General features: G+C 46.1%; 1 protein-coding gene across 2 annotated transcripts in view; it reads right to left on the reverse strand.

Annotated features, from left to right (window-relative positions):
- The window catches only part of nbeab (neurobeachin b), a gene marked incomplete at both ends in the record, with an annotated part of 276067 nt that overhangs the window by 20291 nt on the left and 237376 nt on the right, over positions 1-18400 (reverse strand). For both annotated transcript variants that reach the window (XM_084443780.1, XM_084443779.1), the window contains 4 exons: positions 2832-2951; positions 4077-4217; positions 13824-13936; positions 17148-17263. In XM_084443780.1, coding sequence (XP_084299906.1) covers positions 2832-2951; positions 4077-4217; positions 13824-13936; positions 17148-17263 — 490 coding nt within the window. The remainder of the gene's footprint in view (positions 1-2831; positions 2952-4076; positions 4218-13823; positions 13937-17147; positions 17264-18400) is intronic.

Below are 18400 nucleotides of genomic sequence, written 5' to 3' on the forward strand. Positions count from 1 at the left end.
AACCCTGGTCTGCTGCTGGTTCCGTTTCACCCTCAGCCCAGAACAGGCGGTAGTGAAGATCTCTCTTTCTCTCTCTCTCTCCCTCTCCTTCTCTCTCTCACTTTCTCTCCCTCTCTCTCTCTCTCCCCCTCTCTCTCCCTCTCTCTATCTATCTTACTCTCTCTCCCCCTCTCTCTCTGCCTCTCTCTCTCTCTCTCTCCCCCTCTCTCTCTCTCCCCTTTTTCGTTTGTAAACTTCCCTGTCGTAACTCAGCACCAAGCCGTTAAAACTGCCAGCTCTGTTTTCAAGCCCACCTCCCCTGGCAGCCATTAATTCTGCAACAGCCTCATAATGGGATAACAAGTCAATCACACAAGCCTCCATTGCTTTACACTTTGTCACCTTAATGACACATTTGTCAGAATCTGTCACTAGCGGAGTGCCGCTGGATTCCCTCCGACAGGATGGTGGCAGTTTTTTGGGGGGTTATTGGGATTGTTGTCTACTCTGAGACAAGGCTGCCTCTCTCTCCCTCTGCTTTCCCGTGCACCACACACACACACACACACACACACACACACACACACACACACACACACACACACACACACACTAATGCTCAGAGTAATGAGTGGAGGCTATACCACGTCCTGATTGGGGGAGTTGTGGAGGTGAAGGCGTCCTGATTGGGGGGAGTTATGTGGGTGAAGGCGTCCTGATTGGGGGAGTTGTGGGGGTGAAGGCGTCCTGATTGGGGGGAGTTGTGGAGGTGAAGGCGTCCTGATTGGGGGGAGTTGTGGAGGTGAAGGCGGGCTGATTGGGGGAGTTGTGGGGGTGAAGGCGTCCTGATTGGGGGGAGTTGTGGAGGTGAAGGCGTCCTGATTGGGGGAGTTGTGGAGGTGAAGGCGTCCTGATTGGGGGGAGTTGTGGAGGTGAAGGCGGGCTGATTGGGGGAGTTGTGTGGGTGAAGGCGTCCTGATTGGGGGGAGTTGTGTGGGTGAAGGCGTCCTGATTGGGGGGAGTTGTGGAGGTGAAGGCGTCCTGATTGGGGGAGTTGTGTGGGTGAAGGCGGGCTGATTGGGGGGAGTTGTGGAGGTGAAGGCGGGCTGGTGGAGGGCTTGTTGGTGCCCGGTCGGTTCCGGCTGACCGGCTCCTTTAGGAGGTCAGCCGGTTAGAAGCTCCGCCTCCCCCAGCCTTCTCCTCACTGGGGAGGGAGACCGTGGTCAATAAACGGGGGACCGTGGTCAAACGGAACATATCCCCACTCCAAAGCGTTAGGACTTCACAAAATGACATTTTAGAAATGGACTTCCTACAGTACTGTATGTTAATGCGTTTCTCTCTTCAAAAGCAAACCGTTAATAACTACAACATGCTTGAAAATGTGTGCTGAGAGAGCATTTTAAAAAATTTGTGTAAGTCAGATATGGTTTGGGTCAGGTATTCAACTGGAGTGGTTAGTTTAGGGTTAGAGTTAGGGTTAGTCAATAGGAGAAAAGCAATAGTAGAACACAGTTGCAAAAATAGTTCAGCCCGGATGATTTCAAACCTAGGACCCATGGCAACCCACATGCCTTTACACCATTAGCAATTATACTCATATCTCCTACCAAAACGATTAGAAAAACATGAAATAAAAACACCAACAAATGTGTTCATGTTTTCCTATTTCTCTATTCAAAAGGCATTTCCTAGGTCCCCAGAAGGCCCACTTACCTTAAACACTGACCTAACCCCTGTACACTCAATCTAAATGCACTGTGTGTGTGTGTGTGTGTGTGTGTGTGTGTGTGTGTGTGTGTGTGTGTGCACGCAAGAGTGAAGTTACCCCCCACAGTAAATCTATTTCAAATTAAAGGAAAGGATAATCAATATCCAATCTCCAAACTGCCAGCTACCTGCACAGAACGCTGTCTTATTTATACAGCAGGTAAAACCATATGAAGATTTACCCCAACACGTCCCTGCTACCAATACATAATGAAACACAGCTGCTGCTCCAGTCAACCTCATCTTAAACAACACTTCCCTGCTCCTAATACGTGATAGATCAGCAGCCGCCTGATACGTGCAAAAAACGAATGTATGCAGACATACACATGCTCTAAAGCAGGGCGTATTTGTTAACAGGGTTGCGTGGGACTGTTAGCCTGTTCCCTGGCTCGCTGCTTCCTCTGACTCTGCTTCAGATGGGCTGTTAGCTGCTCTCCCTGGGCCCTAGCAAGTAAAAGCCCTGTCTGTACATAACGTACTGCATTTTAAATAGCTTTTGTCATTAATGCTTCATTAATTGCCGAGGGCAACGCTAGCCCGATGCGGGGGTGTGCTAGAAATATATGACACTTTGAGGTCAGCCCCATATTCCTGCTGCGCTGAGCGCTGAGTGAGACGGAGGGGGAGACCGGTGGTCCGGTGTTCTCTCTGACTGAGAGGCGCGGAGGCGAAGCTTTGTCTTCAGCCCAGACAAAGCCTTTGTTCACCTTCAACACCGCTCTCTCTCTCTCTCTCTCTCTCTCTGACGTTCTCTCTTTCTCTCTAAAATGCTTTTTTTCTTCCCATACAAGCAAAATCAAATATGTATTTCTAAGTGCTTATGTACGGTAGTATATGTATTTGTTCTTTCCTGTTTGAATGTGCCATTTATATTTCATGATGTTCCTCAGAGCAACATCCCTTTTGGGTTGAAGAAGGTACAGTACAGTAAATGGACAGTAATACAGGCGACAGGGTTCAGAGCTCAACAGTTCTTCCTCAGATGCCCTCGCATTTAGTTAAGGATGGACCACAGGACATGTGGACATGAACAGAACAGAAACTATTATATTAATATTTCCTGCTCTTCTCCCTCTCACCTTGATGTCGGAAGTGTCCCTCTGGCAGTTCCTCCAGGAGCGGGTGACGCCGGAGAAGGCGCGGTCAGGGTGGTCAAACTTATCGTCGTTGGCGTTGAGGAAGAATGTGGTGAAGGGCTCCTGGGACAGAAGACACAGACTCACATCAGTTTATGATGTTGTCATCATGTTGACTAAATCCTGTGTGTAAAATTATGAGAATATGAGAGGCTATACTTTTGTCCAGGTAACACAGGAAAGCCTAATAATATAGCTACTGTAGCTATATGGAGCCGGGCCACTGATATTCGGGCGAACATTTCTTTGTCTGTTGTTCCTACACCAGACTACGGTGTGTTTGTGGAGGACTCTCACTCATCTACTGTACCGACGCCTGAGGAGAAATTAATTAGTGGCCTTGCGCTGGCGCTGAGCGGGGGACTGGCAGATATCTGGCGTTCTCGGACTGAGATGGCGGCGTGGCGCCGCGGACGACGGCGGACGGATCACTCAGCGGAGGAAGAGAGGGATTCTGGGGGGGTAGCCGGCGCGGGCCGGTCTAACGGCTGTCAGGGGAGCTCTCTGTTCATCAGCCTCTTCTGCTAACGAGGGGGAGGGGCCGCCGCAAACTCCCCATCAAGTTCTCTCAAATTAACGAGCTGCCTTAGATATCAGATACGCCCGGGGCCCCCGGGGGGCTGTGCAGGTTAGCCGGGGCCCCCGGGGGGCTGTGCAGGTTAGCCGGGGCTCGCGTTCCAGGAGAGTCGGAGGGAGCGTCAGCACCTCCTCTCCGGAGTAAATGAGGACAGTGCTCAGTAGCTCTGATGGACATGTCTCTCTGCGTGCTATGGGCTGTCTGTGGCACGTAAACCTGTCAGGCCGGCCCTTGTAAATCATTACCCAGCACTCTTTATTTAGTTCTCATATGCCAGTTTACTGGCCTGTGAAATGCTCCCCGAGAGCCTCTCAGCTGGAACCCTGGGCCAATCAGATAGAGACGTCGAGCGGTAGCCCGCTAGGAGGCGGGCGTTAATATTCGTCAGCTGACGGAGCTCAGAGGAGCTCTCATCATGTTTGACAAGTGTCACTCAACCTAACGCAGACTTGAGAAGTGAAAAGGCTCTCGCTCGGTTTCTCACCGGTACACACGCTAGCGTGAAACCAGCTTCTCACGTTATAGCGTTAGGTCGTGTAGCTCGGCGTTGAGGGATGCTGGTAGCGGTACGTTTGAGAGTGTGATGACGTCGAGGGCGTGGTTGTACTCACTATCCTGACGAGCCACTGCAGGGTGGAGGAGGCGGTGGAGTAGTGGGAGGTGTAGTGGCTGGGGGGCGTCTGGTCCTCCTCCCACGTCTCGTAGCGCTCGGCGTAGAACACAGCCCGCTTGGGGTTCAGCGCTCCGATTGGCTGGGGGAGAAACGGAGGGAGGCAAGATCGTCGAGGGATTTGAGTGTACATTTGCTGTTTGGCTATAATATTTACATATGCAGGATAAAAGGATAAAATGATGACAAGAATAACCATGTGGTTTTGTTTACAAATACGGTTCCATTTTAATTGGCCACTGTGAAACAACCAAACAAATAAAAAATGGAACAAAGTAACAACTTCACTCCTGATTCTTCAATTGAACTAGATGGAAAACCGATCAAGTCATACTGGACACACAGAAATTGCTCAAAAACAGTAGCTGATAGAGAAGAGGTCTTGTGCATTAGTGAGCGTTCTACATTGGGCGGCCGTATAGCTCATGTTCCCAATGAGCAGGTTAGTGCCTTGCAAGGCAGCTGCCGCCATTGGTGTGTGTATGGGTGAAGCCTTCATTGTAAAGCGCTTTGGATAAACGTGCTATAAGTGCAGTCTATTTACCATTAACCATTATGAATGCTCCATGTAGTGTGGAGACCTAGCAGTCCTCCATTAGGCTGAGAAAGGAGAGGCCTTGATGAGACCAGCGGAGAGACCAGGGGAGACAGGGGGGCTTTAGTCTGGGATTTGTCTGTCAGACCCCGTTATTCTCCCGAGCCCTAAAAAGTTCCTGTCGCCGTGCCTCCCTGCTGTACGTCTGTGGGTGAGGAGGGGAGGCAGGAAGGAGGCGTGGAGGGAAGGAGTGAGGAGATACAGGCGTCTCCTGATAAATGCTATGCGTAAGCCGTGTGGATTAACCCTGTCTGACCCAATTTACGCCCAACACAGCCACGTCCACAAACACTGCACTACTGGCGCTGCCCCCGTCTCTAGCAGACCAGCTCCTCTACTCTCCTGAGCCACTGGCCGGGAAACAGAGTACAGATCACACTGGCCGGTCACTGCCTCTCCTCTGGACTCAGGGGAGGAACACACAATACAACTATCCACCCAGACCAGAGGGAACTGATCTGCAACAGTGTTATGAAGAAGAAGAAGAAGAAGAAGAAGAAGAAGAAGAAGAAGGAGAAGAAGAAGAAGAAGAAAATGAAGAAGAAGGAGATGAAGAAGAAGAAGATGAAGAAGAAGAAAATGAAGCAGAAGAAGAAGAAGAAGAAGAAGAAGAAGAAGAAGAAGAAGAAGAAGAAAATGAAGCAGAAGAAGAAAATGAAGCAGAAGCAGAAGAAGAAGAAGAAGAAGAAGAAGATCTGACTTTCACATTTCCAGTTCCCTGAAATGCCATAAGAGTAGCAATGCCAAAAAGATGAGATCTCTTTACCATTAATTCAAAACTAGCAATTGGGTAGTATATACATGTAGACAAAAAAGGGAGTTTATGGTAGTTCATGGTAGTTTATGGTACTGATATTGGTTTCAATAGTTACAGTTACAGTTTCTATACTGCATATTCTGTAACGCTCGGGATGTCATGTTTTATGACTTTTTGAATTCATCCTGATTTTTGATTCATATTCATGAAGAAAACACCACGTTTCCCCTCCTTCAATACCACAAAGCAACACGCATTATGCGTGGGGGGCAACAGGTTTACTGAGCACATGTTTTTACTCAATAGGCTTGCCTCACATTTACATGAGCCAGACAGAAATATGAGCTAATATTCAAACAACGTTCTGAAGTGTTACTAAAATATTCATTGTTCATTGGATCAAACAGTATTTCTCCATAATCACCACTGTTCTGACCAGTGGTGTAGTTTAGTTATGACGTGCCCTAGTCCAGTTACTAGTTATGATGAAGCATGCACACACACACACACACACACACACTTTTTTTTTTTTCGTGTTGGATTTTACAGTTGAATGAGTTGCTTTGGCTATTGTATTGGGACAGTAGAGGTCAAAGAGAAAGCCATCAGCACCATAGATAGAGCTCAGACACGCGGTAACGTAAACAGATGGTCAATCACATCAACAAGTCAACTAATCAACCAACCAGAGCTGGGATGTTTACATGCTGTAGCTGTTATGGAGGTTAAAAACATCGGCAGACAAGTTGCTGGATAACGGACTCCTCTCCTTTTAGTTAGCAGACCGCCGAAAAGTGCACATTGACTGAGGTGCGGTATCTCGGGGTATCCCCTCGGGGTGTCCCCTCTGCATCACTAAGCAAGTCTCTCTAGCTGCGGCTTCGTCACGTAACGTTTATGTAAAACTGGAGCCACCAATGGAAAGTGGAAGAAAGGGAAGCAGAACAAATAGGAAAGGTAAAGAACGTGTGTCCTCGCTGAAAACTGGCTACATATTTTGCCGGATAGCTTAAATGGTACTACTAAATAGTCCTAACTAAATAGTACATTGAGACTTGAGACCGATGGATGTGAAAAGTTCTGGTTATGCAGGTTAAGACTTCAACCACGTTCTTCATTCTTTTATTTTTTCTGATTCTGATGGGGGGGGGGCTTCCAGCAGATGAAGATCCTTCAGAGGTCTAGATGATCATTACTCTGGCGGACAGGGCTCAGGCCAAAATGTTGCCCGTTCTAATCATATTCTCACGTTGCACATTCCAATAAATCATCATTGTCATTTAAAGTGTTTGGTCTCTGGTTCAAATACATTTCTTTCTCATTAGTATTCATTCAATATACGAAAACAGTGACAATGATTTTGTCATTGCCCTTTGGAGGTTTCATTCATTTTGTGTATTCGTAAGGCAACATAATTACCCTATTAGACATCTGCTTAATGGTGGATAAATTGCTCTCTCTGCATTTTCAATCACCCGGTCCAATAGCCAAGCCTTGAAGGTATATTGGCAGTCAATATTAATATACCCTGGCCTGGACCATTGAGCCAGTGTGTGTGTGTGTGGGGGGGGGGGGGCAGTGTGATGATGTAATGAATGAGTCTATAGGTCTGCTGCTCAGTGGAGGCTGTGCTGGGTTTACCACAGGAGTCATGGGAAATCTTTCACAACAAAGCCCTCGATTCAGACTAGGCACAGCTGAAAAACCATGGGCTGAAAAGGAAATCACATTGATCTAATATAATTATTAATTACATTGTTATTTCATTAATATAAATCTAGCGGGATACATGTTTATTTCAGGTCATCTTTACTATGATGACCACATAACTTACTGTATGTCCTCCTTTAGATGTGGCGTGGAACACATGTTTGACTACTATTCAAGCCTCTTACTCCAAACCAAAATGGCCATTTTAGTTTCCATTTATTTTCTCTCTTTCAAAATTGAATTGCCGTCCACATCAACGTTAGCACGGTTGGACAGAATGAAAGAGAAGTTTATTGAGATCTGTGGAGATTTACAGGGTGATAATGGCCTGGCATGTGACGTCCCAGGCCGGCCCCAATTGGGCTACGGGCTACAGGAAGTCTCATATGCTGTTATTAAAAAAAAATCCTGGTCTGGACACAGGCTGTATGAGACGTCCAGCTATGATGGCAATTATGAGAATACGAGAGTCACATCACTGGGGAAATATTGAGCTGGCGGGTTTTGAAGTTATTATTAAATGTGGCTCTTGCCCATTCTAACACTATGGAACTAGAAGAGCTATATTATAACACTTAAGTCATGTTTTCATCAGCACTGGGCTTCTCAAGACGACATGGAATGTGTGAGAGCTTTCTAGTGAAAAATTAAGTGGTTTTAATCAAATGTTCCACAAAGAATTCAAGAATAAGCAAAACTAGAGGGCTAGTAGTCAGAGCCGGTGTAACTCAGACTCTATATTGTAGCTACAGTATAAATATGAAACACACCAAAGACAGGTTGTCAGGTTTGAAATGGGCTGACCAATAGCTCCAATTAAGCCCACATTCACTCTGCCAAATAGAAAGTAACTACCATTTTCCTATTCACTGCACTGGTCCAATACTAAACATAACAACAAGACAATAAAAATAACTGATTCAGACCAGGGGCGATTCTAGGGGGTGGCCAAGGGTGGCACTTGCCACCCTTGGAATCTGACCGGCCACCCCAGGAGCCACCCCTGTGATTTTGTCTGTATTTTTGTCAATTCTAATGAATGAGTCAGTGTCATAACTAAATGAAAATGACTGATCTTTAATCCACCAAATAGTTGAGCCTCCTATACACCCCTTAACAAAATGGTTTAGTCCACCCCAGACGCTCGCGGACACAGCATTCTGCACTCTGCAGCAAGCAGTTAGCTAACTTTACTAGAGTATTTGTACTTGGTCTTCTCACATATTCTTTAACTCCCCCCCTCAGAAAGATGTATTTTTTAGTGTGTCAGTAGTTAAAACGTTTTAACATAGTTATTTTAACATAGTTATCTTTGTAACACGATTTAATGAAAGCTAGCTAGTGTCATCATCGTCTCTCCACTTGTTTGTAAATCTAAAGTCAGCTAGCTAGCTATGATAGCTAGCTAGCTGAAATGCACATTAGCCTTCATGAAAAACAAGTTACAAAAAACGACAGTTTTTCTGATTGCTAGGCTAAATTTAAGGTGATCTGCTTTCCTGTCATGGGAGTGGGACTTGAATTGAACTCATTGAGAATGATAGTGAGTGTGTGAGTGAGTGTTATAAAGTGATGTGTGTCATGCTATTTACAGTAAAAGTAAAATAAAATAAATCAGAGCTTTCAAATATAAGACAGCAGCCAGAAACATTTAAATCACAAAACATGACAAATGTGGAGCATTCCTGTGATGTGTGTGCTGAGGAGGCTGGGGAACCAGGGTGAGTAAAACATTATGGTAGGCGCTTATCCAGTCAAGTTTATTGAAACCATTTTAATTATTGTGATTCCTGTAGTGGGTGGAAATATGCAGTTTACAAAAAAGTTTAATTCTTAACAATATAGCTTGTAGGTATAACTTGTGCTTTGGGAACGTGTGTTTTGCTTCTTAAAAGCATGCAGAAAAAAAAAAAAAAACGTAACTGCCACCCTGGCATATCTCTGTCCCCCCCTTGTGCCACCCCAGTCAAAAAGGTCTAGAATCGCCACTGATTCAGACAGCTCCATATTTAGTTCCCTGTGAGTTCATATCCATGGATAACACCTGACCCAGCGCAACACACCAGCACAGCAAAACCAGCAATGATCAAAACTAGTTTATACGTATTATGCGTATTATACGGGTATCAAATGCTGCATTGGTTAAGCCACTCGTCCAGTCTAATTAGGATCAGATCCTCTGCTTTACTCCAGAGAATATAGAGGGGGCGTGCTGGGAGTGCCTGCATGTTTAACTAATAATATATCGGCTACTTCCCGAGCATAAACTGTATATTTCCTTTTATAGTATATTTCAAAGGAAATGACTTGTCGGTGCAGTGCTGCGTCGCTCTGTCAGAAGCAGTCACACTTGTTTTCGCCGGCCTCATCAGAGGCAAAGCTGTGTCCACCTCCAGTCGCATGTAATCAAGCTGCTCCAAGTGCAAACAAAGACGATGTGCTGGGTGAGTTGGTGGACGGTGTACAAAAAAAGCCTCCCTTACTGAGGGAAAGCAAGGAGTAGGTCATTAGCTGCCACACTGTTTCTACCTCAGCTGCAGGCATGGTGCATCTTGGGAAGCTGCCCAGCCTTGGAAGTGCACTGCTGGGGTGTCTATAACAGGGAGGCAGCAGGTATGGTGTTACTTCTCTATGTTTGTTTACTACGCATTGTGCTACTTTTTGTATGTTTGTGTTCTAAGTATTGTTAACAAAAATAATGATATTGAAAGCAAAGCATGAGCCGCAAAAGTCCCGAGAGCACAAGATAGCGTTGAGGCCAGAGCCAAACTGAATTATATAAATGCGAGAATAACATTGCATTTCTCGATCAAACACTTTCCCCTTTGCCTGCAGTTTCCCCCCAACTTTGGTCGCGTTACCTGTCACTTTGCTCTCAGTGCTTCTGCCATCTTTGCTTTTGCAATTTGAATCTTTGGTTGTGAGCTGAGTTTTTACATTTGCAGCTTTGTACAAAAATCTAGAGGGAGGCGTAGGTGATGTGTCCCTCAGGCTTTTAGAGTGGCCAGACGGAAGCCTCTCCTCAGTAAAAGGCACATGACAGCCCGCTTGGAGTTTGTCAAAAGGCACCTAGAGGACTCTCAAACCGTGAGAATCAAGATTCTCTGGTCTAATGAAACCAAAATGTAACTTTTTTGAATATCAAGTGTTCCCTACAGTGAAGCATGGCGGTGGCAGCATCATGATGTGGGGATGTTTTTCAGCAGCGGGAACGGGGCGACTAGTCCTGATAGAGGGAAAGATGAATGCAGCTAAATTCACCGAGATCCTTGATGAAAACCTGCTCCAGAGCGCTCTGGACCTCAGAATGGGGCGAATGTTTACCTTCCAACATGACATGACCCAAAGCACGCAGCCAAGAGAACAAAGGAGTAGCTTCGGAGAAAGTCTGTGAATGTCCTTGAGCGGCCCAGCCAGAGCCCAGACCTGAATCCAATTGAACATCTGTGGAAGGATCTGAAAATGGCTGTGTACCGACGCTCCCCATCCAACCTGATGGAGATAGGATATACAGTACCAAGAGTAATGGGTAAAAATCTCCAGAACCAAGTGTGCCAAGCTCGTAGCTTCTTTCTCAAGACACCTTGAAGCTGTAATCGCTGCCAAAGCTGCATCAACCAAGTATTAGGCTATGGGTATGTACAGATACTGTATGTACAGTAACCCCTAAATAACTTTTTATTTGTCAGTAAAATAAAACTGCATATTTTCTAAAAACCTGTTTTCACTTTGTCATTATTGGCTATTGTGTGTAGATGTTTGAAGCAAAAAAGGAACTCAATCTATTGTAGAATAAGTCTGTAATGTAATAAAACGTTTGGCTTGGCTAATTATGCTAGCATGTCTCACTGTAGCTTTTGCTCCCTGAGAGAGGTTTTGACAGAGACACATCTAAAAGTGTCATGTCAAAGACAGACAAAAGACATACCGCAGAACAACAACTGTGCTCTTGCAAGATTGCTAAACCAGGCACACTCAGTATGCGTTCTGATAAGATTATGCGCATTTCCACTTCATCAATTAAAAGCTATGAGGGTGATGAGCATCCCTTTCCCATCAGCCACCTGTCAGTCAAAAGGAAATAATCATTAGATTCTAATGAAACACTCCACCACATGAATGTATCTGCCATGGAAATATGCGCTACTTTCGCCCTGAGGCAGGACACAGCATGTTCAGTTGCATTCATCACAGCTGACTGAACGCGCCACTGCTGGGTTAATTGCAGGTGTGTAGGTGTGGGAAGGAATTATGTGGCATATCATCGAACAATGCTGCCCATCAACAGGGAGCAGCAGGACTTTCATTCTGTTCTGACTGGCATCCACTTCCTGTTTGGCAGTCGCACACGGCCCTCTGGTGTGACGCTCGCATATTTGGATGACCCAGCGCAAACGATAGACACAAACTCAATGTCCTGTTCTCTGTCATAACGTCTGAATGTCAGTTGGAGAACACGTGCACGCAGCACTTCAAAAATACTGAGCACGCACACAGACAGACGAGTCTCAAGAGATGACGGTGGCTAGCTCTAATCCATAATTGAACAGAAAAGTGGTCCTAGCGGGGAGAGGAGGAGAGAGAGGAAGAGAGAGAGGACGCGGGACGAGCGTAGTCCCCTCCCTGTTCTACTAGCGGTGAACTTTTGGAGGTAGGAGCCCCGGGGTTCCAAGGACAACTGTCAGGAGAGAAGGGCCTGTGAACTCATGCTAATGAAGGCAGCCCAGCCCTGTAAACAGCATGGGAGGATGTCACAGGAATACATTACAATACATAACTGTCTCCCTAGGGCCAAAGGGCTGCACGCGCAAACACACACACACACACACGCACGCACAAACATACGCACAAACACACACACAAACACACACACACAAACACACAAACACACACACACACACACACACACACACACACACACAAAGCCCCCTCGGTCTGCAGTGTGTGCATCTCTACAAACCGCCACCACAGGAGGACAGGAGCAGAAACAACAGCAGTGGACACACAGGAGAGATGTTACCACAGTCAAAACTCTGGCTTATTTAACTGTACACACTGTCATATCTCAAGTAAAAAAAGATTTATTTATAAAAATAACAAAAAAAATCCATGACATTATCAGTAGACGGTACGTGTGGCAGTTTTCTCTGCTTGTTTCACTGTTTTTCATTCCGCTTCCCACCCACTGTGATTACGACAAAGAGCGCACAGTCGTCTTGGAATTTAAGTGAAAGTTGATCATAAAAGCAACATTTCTGGAAAGAGAGCTCTCTGAGCGCAGACCTGAGTCAGAGGGTCGGCCTTCTGAGGGAGGGAGGGAGCGAGGGAGCAGCGGAGAGAGAGAGAGAGAGAGAGAGAAAGAGAGAGAGAGAGAGAGAGGAGGGAAGCTCAGATAGGAATGTGATTTTTTTCAGGTCAGTGGGTCTGAGAGCGGCACACTGATAGAGAAAGAGAAAGAATGAGAGTATGAGTGAAGAGAGAGAGAGAGAGAGAGACAGAGAGAGGAGAGAGCGTGAGAGGGAGAGAGAGAGAGAGAGCGTGAGAGGGAGAGAGAGAGAGAGAGCGTGAGAGAGAGAGAAAGAGAGAGTTAAAAAGGCCAGAGTCGGCCAGGGTGAGCTGCAGGCGGTTTCTGCTTCAAACCAAGACAGCCAGGACACAATACTGAAGTGTCTCATGCAAAGTAAGCAACATTCTATTTGAGTAACAGTCGCCAAAAGGGTTTATGGGCCATTTCACACCAATATAAAATGGACATCAATAACCAGTCATTATTGTGTGCCGTGTATTTGATGTGAGCTCTTGTTGCAGTATTGTTCAGAGGATAATGGAATGCGGTACTACACAACCATGACCCTTCAAAACAAATGATTGTTGTATATTTGTAAGATATCAAACGTACAAGACATTCCTGTAATACTTGTACCTTAATTACGATATAACTACTTATCAACACCTATTGTAACAACATAGTCACATAGGGACTGCTATGCAACTACATGGTGTTGAGGTTTGCAGGGGAGGTACTGTAGCAGTATACATGTAGTATTACACAAGTGGAAAAAGGTCTGAGGGTTTGGGTTAGAGGGCTACCTGTGGTAAGTGGATGTGGCAAAATGGCAACTGCAGGGTGTCCAAGCAGCATCAACATCGTCAAAACAACCTACCCAATGCCCTAATTCCACTTTTGCAAATAACTACACAGGAATTACCATGTCATTACATTACTACAGTATGTAATTACATTACCATGTAATTACTGTGCATAGCATTTCTTACTGTAAGTCAACTACAGGTAGAAGCGAGCCTCGGTGCTGCTGTTAGAAAGAGCAAACAAGGTTTACGAGCCGTGACAGTACTGCTCGGAGCGAAGCAGGGACCCACGTAGGGAAGGTATTTCAGCACTTCAGATGCCACACGTTGTACTATCAACACTGTCCGACGCATACCTCCTCCGAGTTCAGCCCGCCCATACGGTACGGTATGATGTCAAGATTTCCCATTGGCTATGATTACTTTACAGTGCGTTTCATCTTAATAAGGAAATAACCCCGTTAACAGAGCCACCCCCCCCGTCCTCTCTCTGTCCCGGTGACGCAGGGCGCCTGACAGGCAGCGGGGACCGGTACCTTGGAGAGATCTCTGAAGTTTCCTGGCAGGGTCAGGTCCAGCTCCTCCGACTCATAGTTGGTGAGGACCCAGGGAAACACCGGGTACTGGTTCAGGTCGTTGTACGTCCTCCCTAGACGGAAAGACGAGACAGGGAGCTTTGTGAGAGGACGCAGGAAGGGGCCCTGGGGACGCCGCACGCGGCTTAGGTTACGTCAGGGACCCAGCATGCAACATTCCAACAAGCACTGGATCTCTGAGCCCTCAGTCAGACTCGGAGGGCATCGGAGAGGGCGACACATCCACTAATAGAGTTCTCACTTTCACTCCGCTCTGTGTGAAGTTCTCTCTCCCTGTCTCCACCAGGTTGATGAGTCTATCGCTGAGGTCTGGGGTTTAAAAAGGCTCTGAGGAGGTGGTTTCTAAGTTTATGGAGAACATACGAGTCTGCGAGTTGTGGTGTGGATGTAATTAGAGAGATGTATATCCTTCCAGAGGCCATGACACCGCGTACGGCCTGACGAGTCACCGCTGGGCGCGCTCTTGATTGGACAGCCTGTGGCGGTTACCATGGAGACCTCTTGTCAGTATCTATGACCGTGCCCACAAGCAGCTCAACTGAGAGATGCCAGATGTGAATCCGGTTTTCGTTCCTCCTCTCCACCATGAGTGGGAATATAGGTTTCAATCTGTCACCGGAAATCCAACCATGAGAAAAAACGGCAATAAAATCAAGAGCATCTCTTCAACATACCATGCCGCCACAAGTCCTCTCTAATTTCCCTTTGAAGAGGATGACACAGCCATGACTACCGCAGCTACCACTATAGACAAGAAATACACACTAGCAACCCTTTAAAACACACAAACATACCATCAGCAAGCAACCCCAAAACATACCAACCCCTAAACAAACCATTTACATTATTCTATTAACACAACTAAAATTGATCTGACTCGTCAAGTATTCAAACCCTCATAGAAACACTGATTCTTAATGTCCTGATGATTTTTTGAAAGTGAGAAAAGTAGCCTCGGGAAACACTGAGGGAAGGAAAACCACATTAATTGTAATATACTGCACATTTGGGAATGATACAAGACTTAATGCTAATCGGTGAAGTGCCCCTTTAAGGTGACATTGTTTAAAGTGCTGTGTGGGGAATTTGGCCTGTTGTGAGTTTTGTTTAGGTTGGTAGGTGGCTAAGTTTCCATGCGTCGCTCCAAGCTGCCGGTGTGTTTAAACAGTGACACACACTCCACTTACAGCAGCACATAAGTGTCACTCACCCTCAGCCACTGTGAAAGACGAGCCATGACCACAAGAGGGTCAACGACGGGAAACGTGATGTATTTCATCTTTACAGAGCCATCACTCAAACACAGTACAGTACAGTAGTCTGTGCTTGGACGCCGTTTCTTGAAGCCTCTCCGACCTACTAAGCTTCTCCTGCTACAGGTTCATCCATCCCTGGGCGTTATCCTTTCTTCCTTTATCCCTTTTAGTCCTGAAAGTTCAGTGCCAACATTCCGAATATTAATTGAATTTTCCCTATATGACTAGAAAGTGCAGTTTCTCAGCTTTCAGGAAATGTTGGAATGTTGGATTTTCGTGGATTTATTAGATTTTTTTTTTAAGATTTAAAAATATGTTTTTTATTTTTTATTTGCCGGTGACGCGGTAGGTTTCAAAGGATTATGCTATACCGTAAAGACCAGGACAATTTGTATAGTACTTATACAGTTCCCACAATACCTAAGATGGACGCTGAGTGTTTATTACAAGGTTTATTGTACTACAGATATATACTTGTATATTATGATTAACATAATTCAGGAAGAACTTTACTCAATCAAAGCTAGACGCTTGGTTAGAACTGAAATCGTGGGTCGTGCAATTCGAAATCATCGGGCTAATTCCCAGACTGCTAGCTTTCTCATCAGATTTGATTATCATCCAAAATTGTGTGTCAAAACGTCTCGATTATTTCCTCTATTCTACAGCGTTTAACACCGGTTGTCCTCTTGGTCTTGGAGTGAGACTCTTTGGAAAAGGTTAAGTATCTGTATCCGGAGACGTCCTCTGACAGTAAAGCCGATGAGAAAAGGTATCCGCAGATAGCAGAGGTCCTGGCTATGCTTGGAGAGCATAATTAAACAGATTAATGCCACGTCGAGAGGGGGGGGGAGTGGGGAAGGAGAGAGAGAGAGAGAGAGAGATGGGGGTGGCGGAGCGGACAGAGCTGCCAGTGTTGAGGCCTGTGCAGGCTTGGGTGTCAGGATGTTAATAACGGTGGAATAGTGTTTAATTAGAGGAGCACTGGCTCCGCGTTAACACCTCTACTCCCCACCCCCCTCCCAAACCCCGCGCTCCTGTCTGCCGCCCCACGCCACGCTGACACCCCCTGACAGGCCGGGTCATTACCGGGGAGTTTTAATGAATTTCCGGCATGTTTTGCTGTCTGCCTTACATCTAATTAGCTGACAATAATGTATCGAACTCATGCGAGCGCCGAGGCTGGATATAAATATGCATGAGCGCGCGGCGTGCGAGGGATGACACCTCTCAGAGAGCTGAGGCGCTCGGCTCTCGCCGTCCTGTTAGTCGCAGTTCAGATCAGAGTCGACAACAGAACCCCTCAGCTCCGCCGACGCGCGCGCATACACACAGATACGCGAGCACACACGCGTACACACAACACAACACACCCTAATTATCCAGAGAAATCCACACTCCCGGCCCCCTGCTTCAAATAATGTAGTTTTCACTTGCATGAACAGTGAGGTGTTCAGTATAGTACCTACTGGCACTCACACTTAAGAGTGAACTCCACATTGAGAAGAGTATGAGGCTCCTTAAGCAAATGTGAAATACAATAAAGCATTTCTTCTTCTACGTCTTTTTAGTACCATCAACATATATTTATCGGCACTAAAAAGACGGAAGTACTTTATTGTATTTCACATTTGCTTAAGGAGTCTCTTTTTTTTGTGCCATCAACATATATTTTTGACTGTCCGATATATCGGACACCCAACGGAATGCGTGGCCTGACGGTTGTGGATGACGGAACGGTGACGTGGCGCCTGGAGGTGTGCCCTCACCCAGGCTCGGGGTGGTAAAAGGTTAGCCCCTCGGCCCCGACTCTGGGGGGAGAGGACGCAACAACCGACCCATACAAAGAAGAACAACATATATTTATCATAACAGGACATCTCTGTCTCTCACTCTCTGTCCCTCTCTCTCTCTTTGGAAGAGGAAGAAGAGTGGTAATGGTGGTGGTGATGATGATGATGATGGCGGAAGCAGGAGGTACTGTAGGACCTGCGGGTGGAAAGCTCACCTGCGATGGTGTTGAGGAACATCAGGTACTCAAAGTTGGAGATCTCTCGCCTCTGCCAACGCTGGGTCATGTTGGAGGACTTGAAGAGCTGTCGAGGAGTGGCCAAGGAGATCCGTCTGAAATACCAACACGGTACCCTCATTCACCACCCTGGACATGACACTTTATTATATATCGGTTAGTCAACTAAAAGGCACGCAAGGCGAGTGAAGATCTAATCAGCATGTGGTAGCATTCACACTAAAGTGCCAGAACCTTGGCCCTGAAGCGGGCTCAGAACCCATGTTGAGGATCAAGGATTGGACTTTATCAGAAAGATTCAGTGACAATGTCATGTAACAGACAACTAGTAGTGAGTTAATAGCCTACAAAAAAATGCCCTAATCCTAATCCTACCCTATTGTGCTGAGGCAGAGCAATGAGCAAATTCATTTTGTGGGGCGGCTGTGCTCAGTGGTAGAGCGGGTCATCCAATGATCGTAGGGTCGGCGGTTTGAATCCTGGCTCCTCCAGACAACATGTCGAAGCGTCCTTGAGCAAGATACTGAACCCCACATTGCTCCCAATGAGCAGGCTACCACCTTGCATGGCAGCTGCCAACATTGGTGTGTGAATGTGTGTGAATGAGTGAATGAGAGGCCATTCTAAAGGGCTTTGGATAAAAGCGCTATACAAGTGCAGTCCCTTTACCATTTACTAACTCATAAAAAAATACAATAGAGGGATTATTATTATTAAATGTAGCACCTAAACTCTGAGATAAAACATCTTTGCATGATTTCCCAAAATAGGAGATACCGTAATAACTGTAAACTGCGCAAACATGTAAAACAAGAAATTACTATCACTTGAATATTTTTCATGTGTTTGTCCTTCAATTCTAGGTATTACGTTTCTTTAGAGGTTTTGCTCGTTGCTCTGACCGGAACATACTGCCCGGTGTGTCTGCTTTGGGCTTTCCATCAAAACAGTGCCAGTCCGGTTGCTACTTAGCAGTAGAAGGCCTGTTGTGTGAGTGGGCAGTGGCCGGTCTTCAGGCAGAAAATGAGGTCAGTTCAGTCAGGTTCACTGCCCACATACTCCACTGATGAGAGCAGCGCGACCCTAACCCTAACCTTAACCCTAACTCTTTACTTTAGATGAGTAGGACAGGATACTCACAAGATAAAACTCAACAAAGAAGCATGGTCACTTGCACAGTACAATAGCACAATACATTATACACAGACACTGAGCCAAACAGCCAAACTAAG

The sequence above is a fragment of the Borostomias antarcticus genome (assembly GCF_949987555.1).
Source record: "Borostomias antarcticus genome assembly, chromosome: 1".
Taxonomy (NCBI): domain Eukaryota; kingdom Metazoa; phylum Chordata; class Actinopteri; order Stomiiformes; family Stomiidae; genus Borostomias; species Borostomias antarcticus.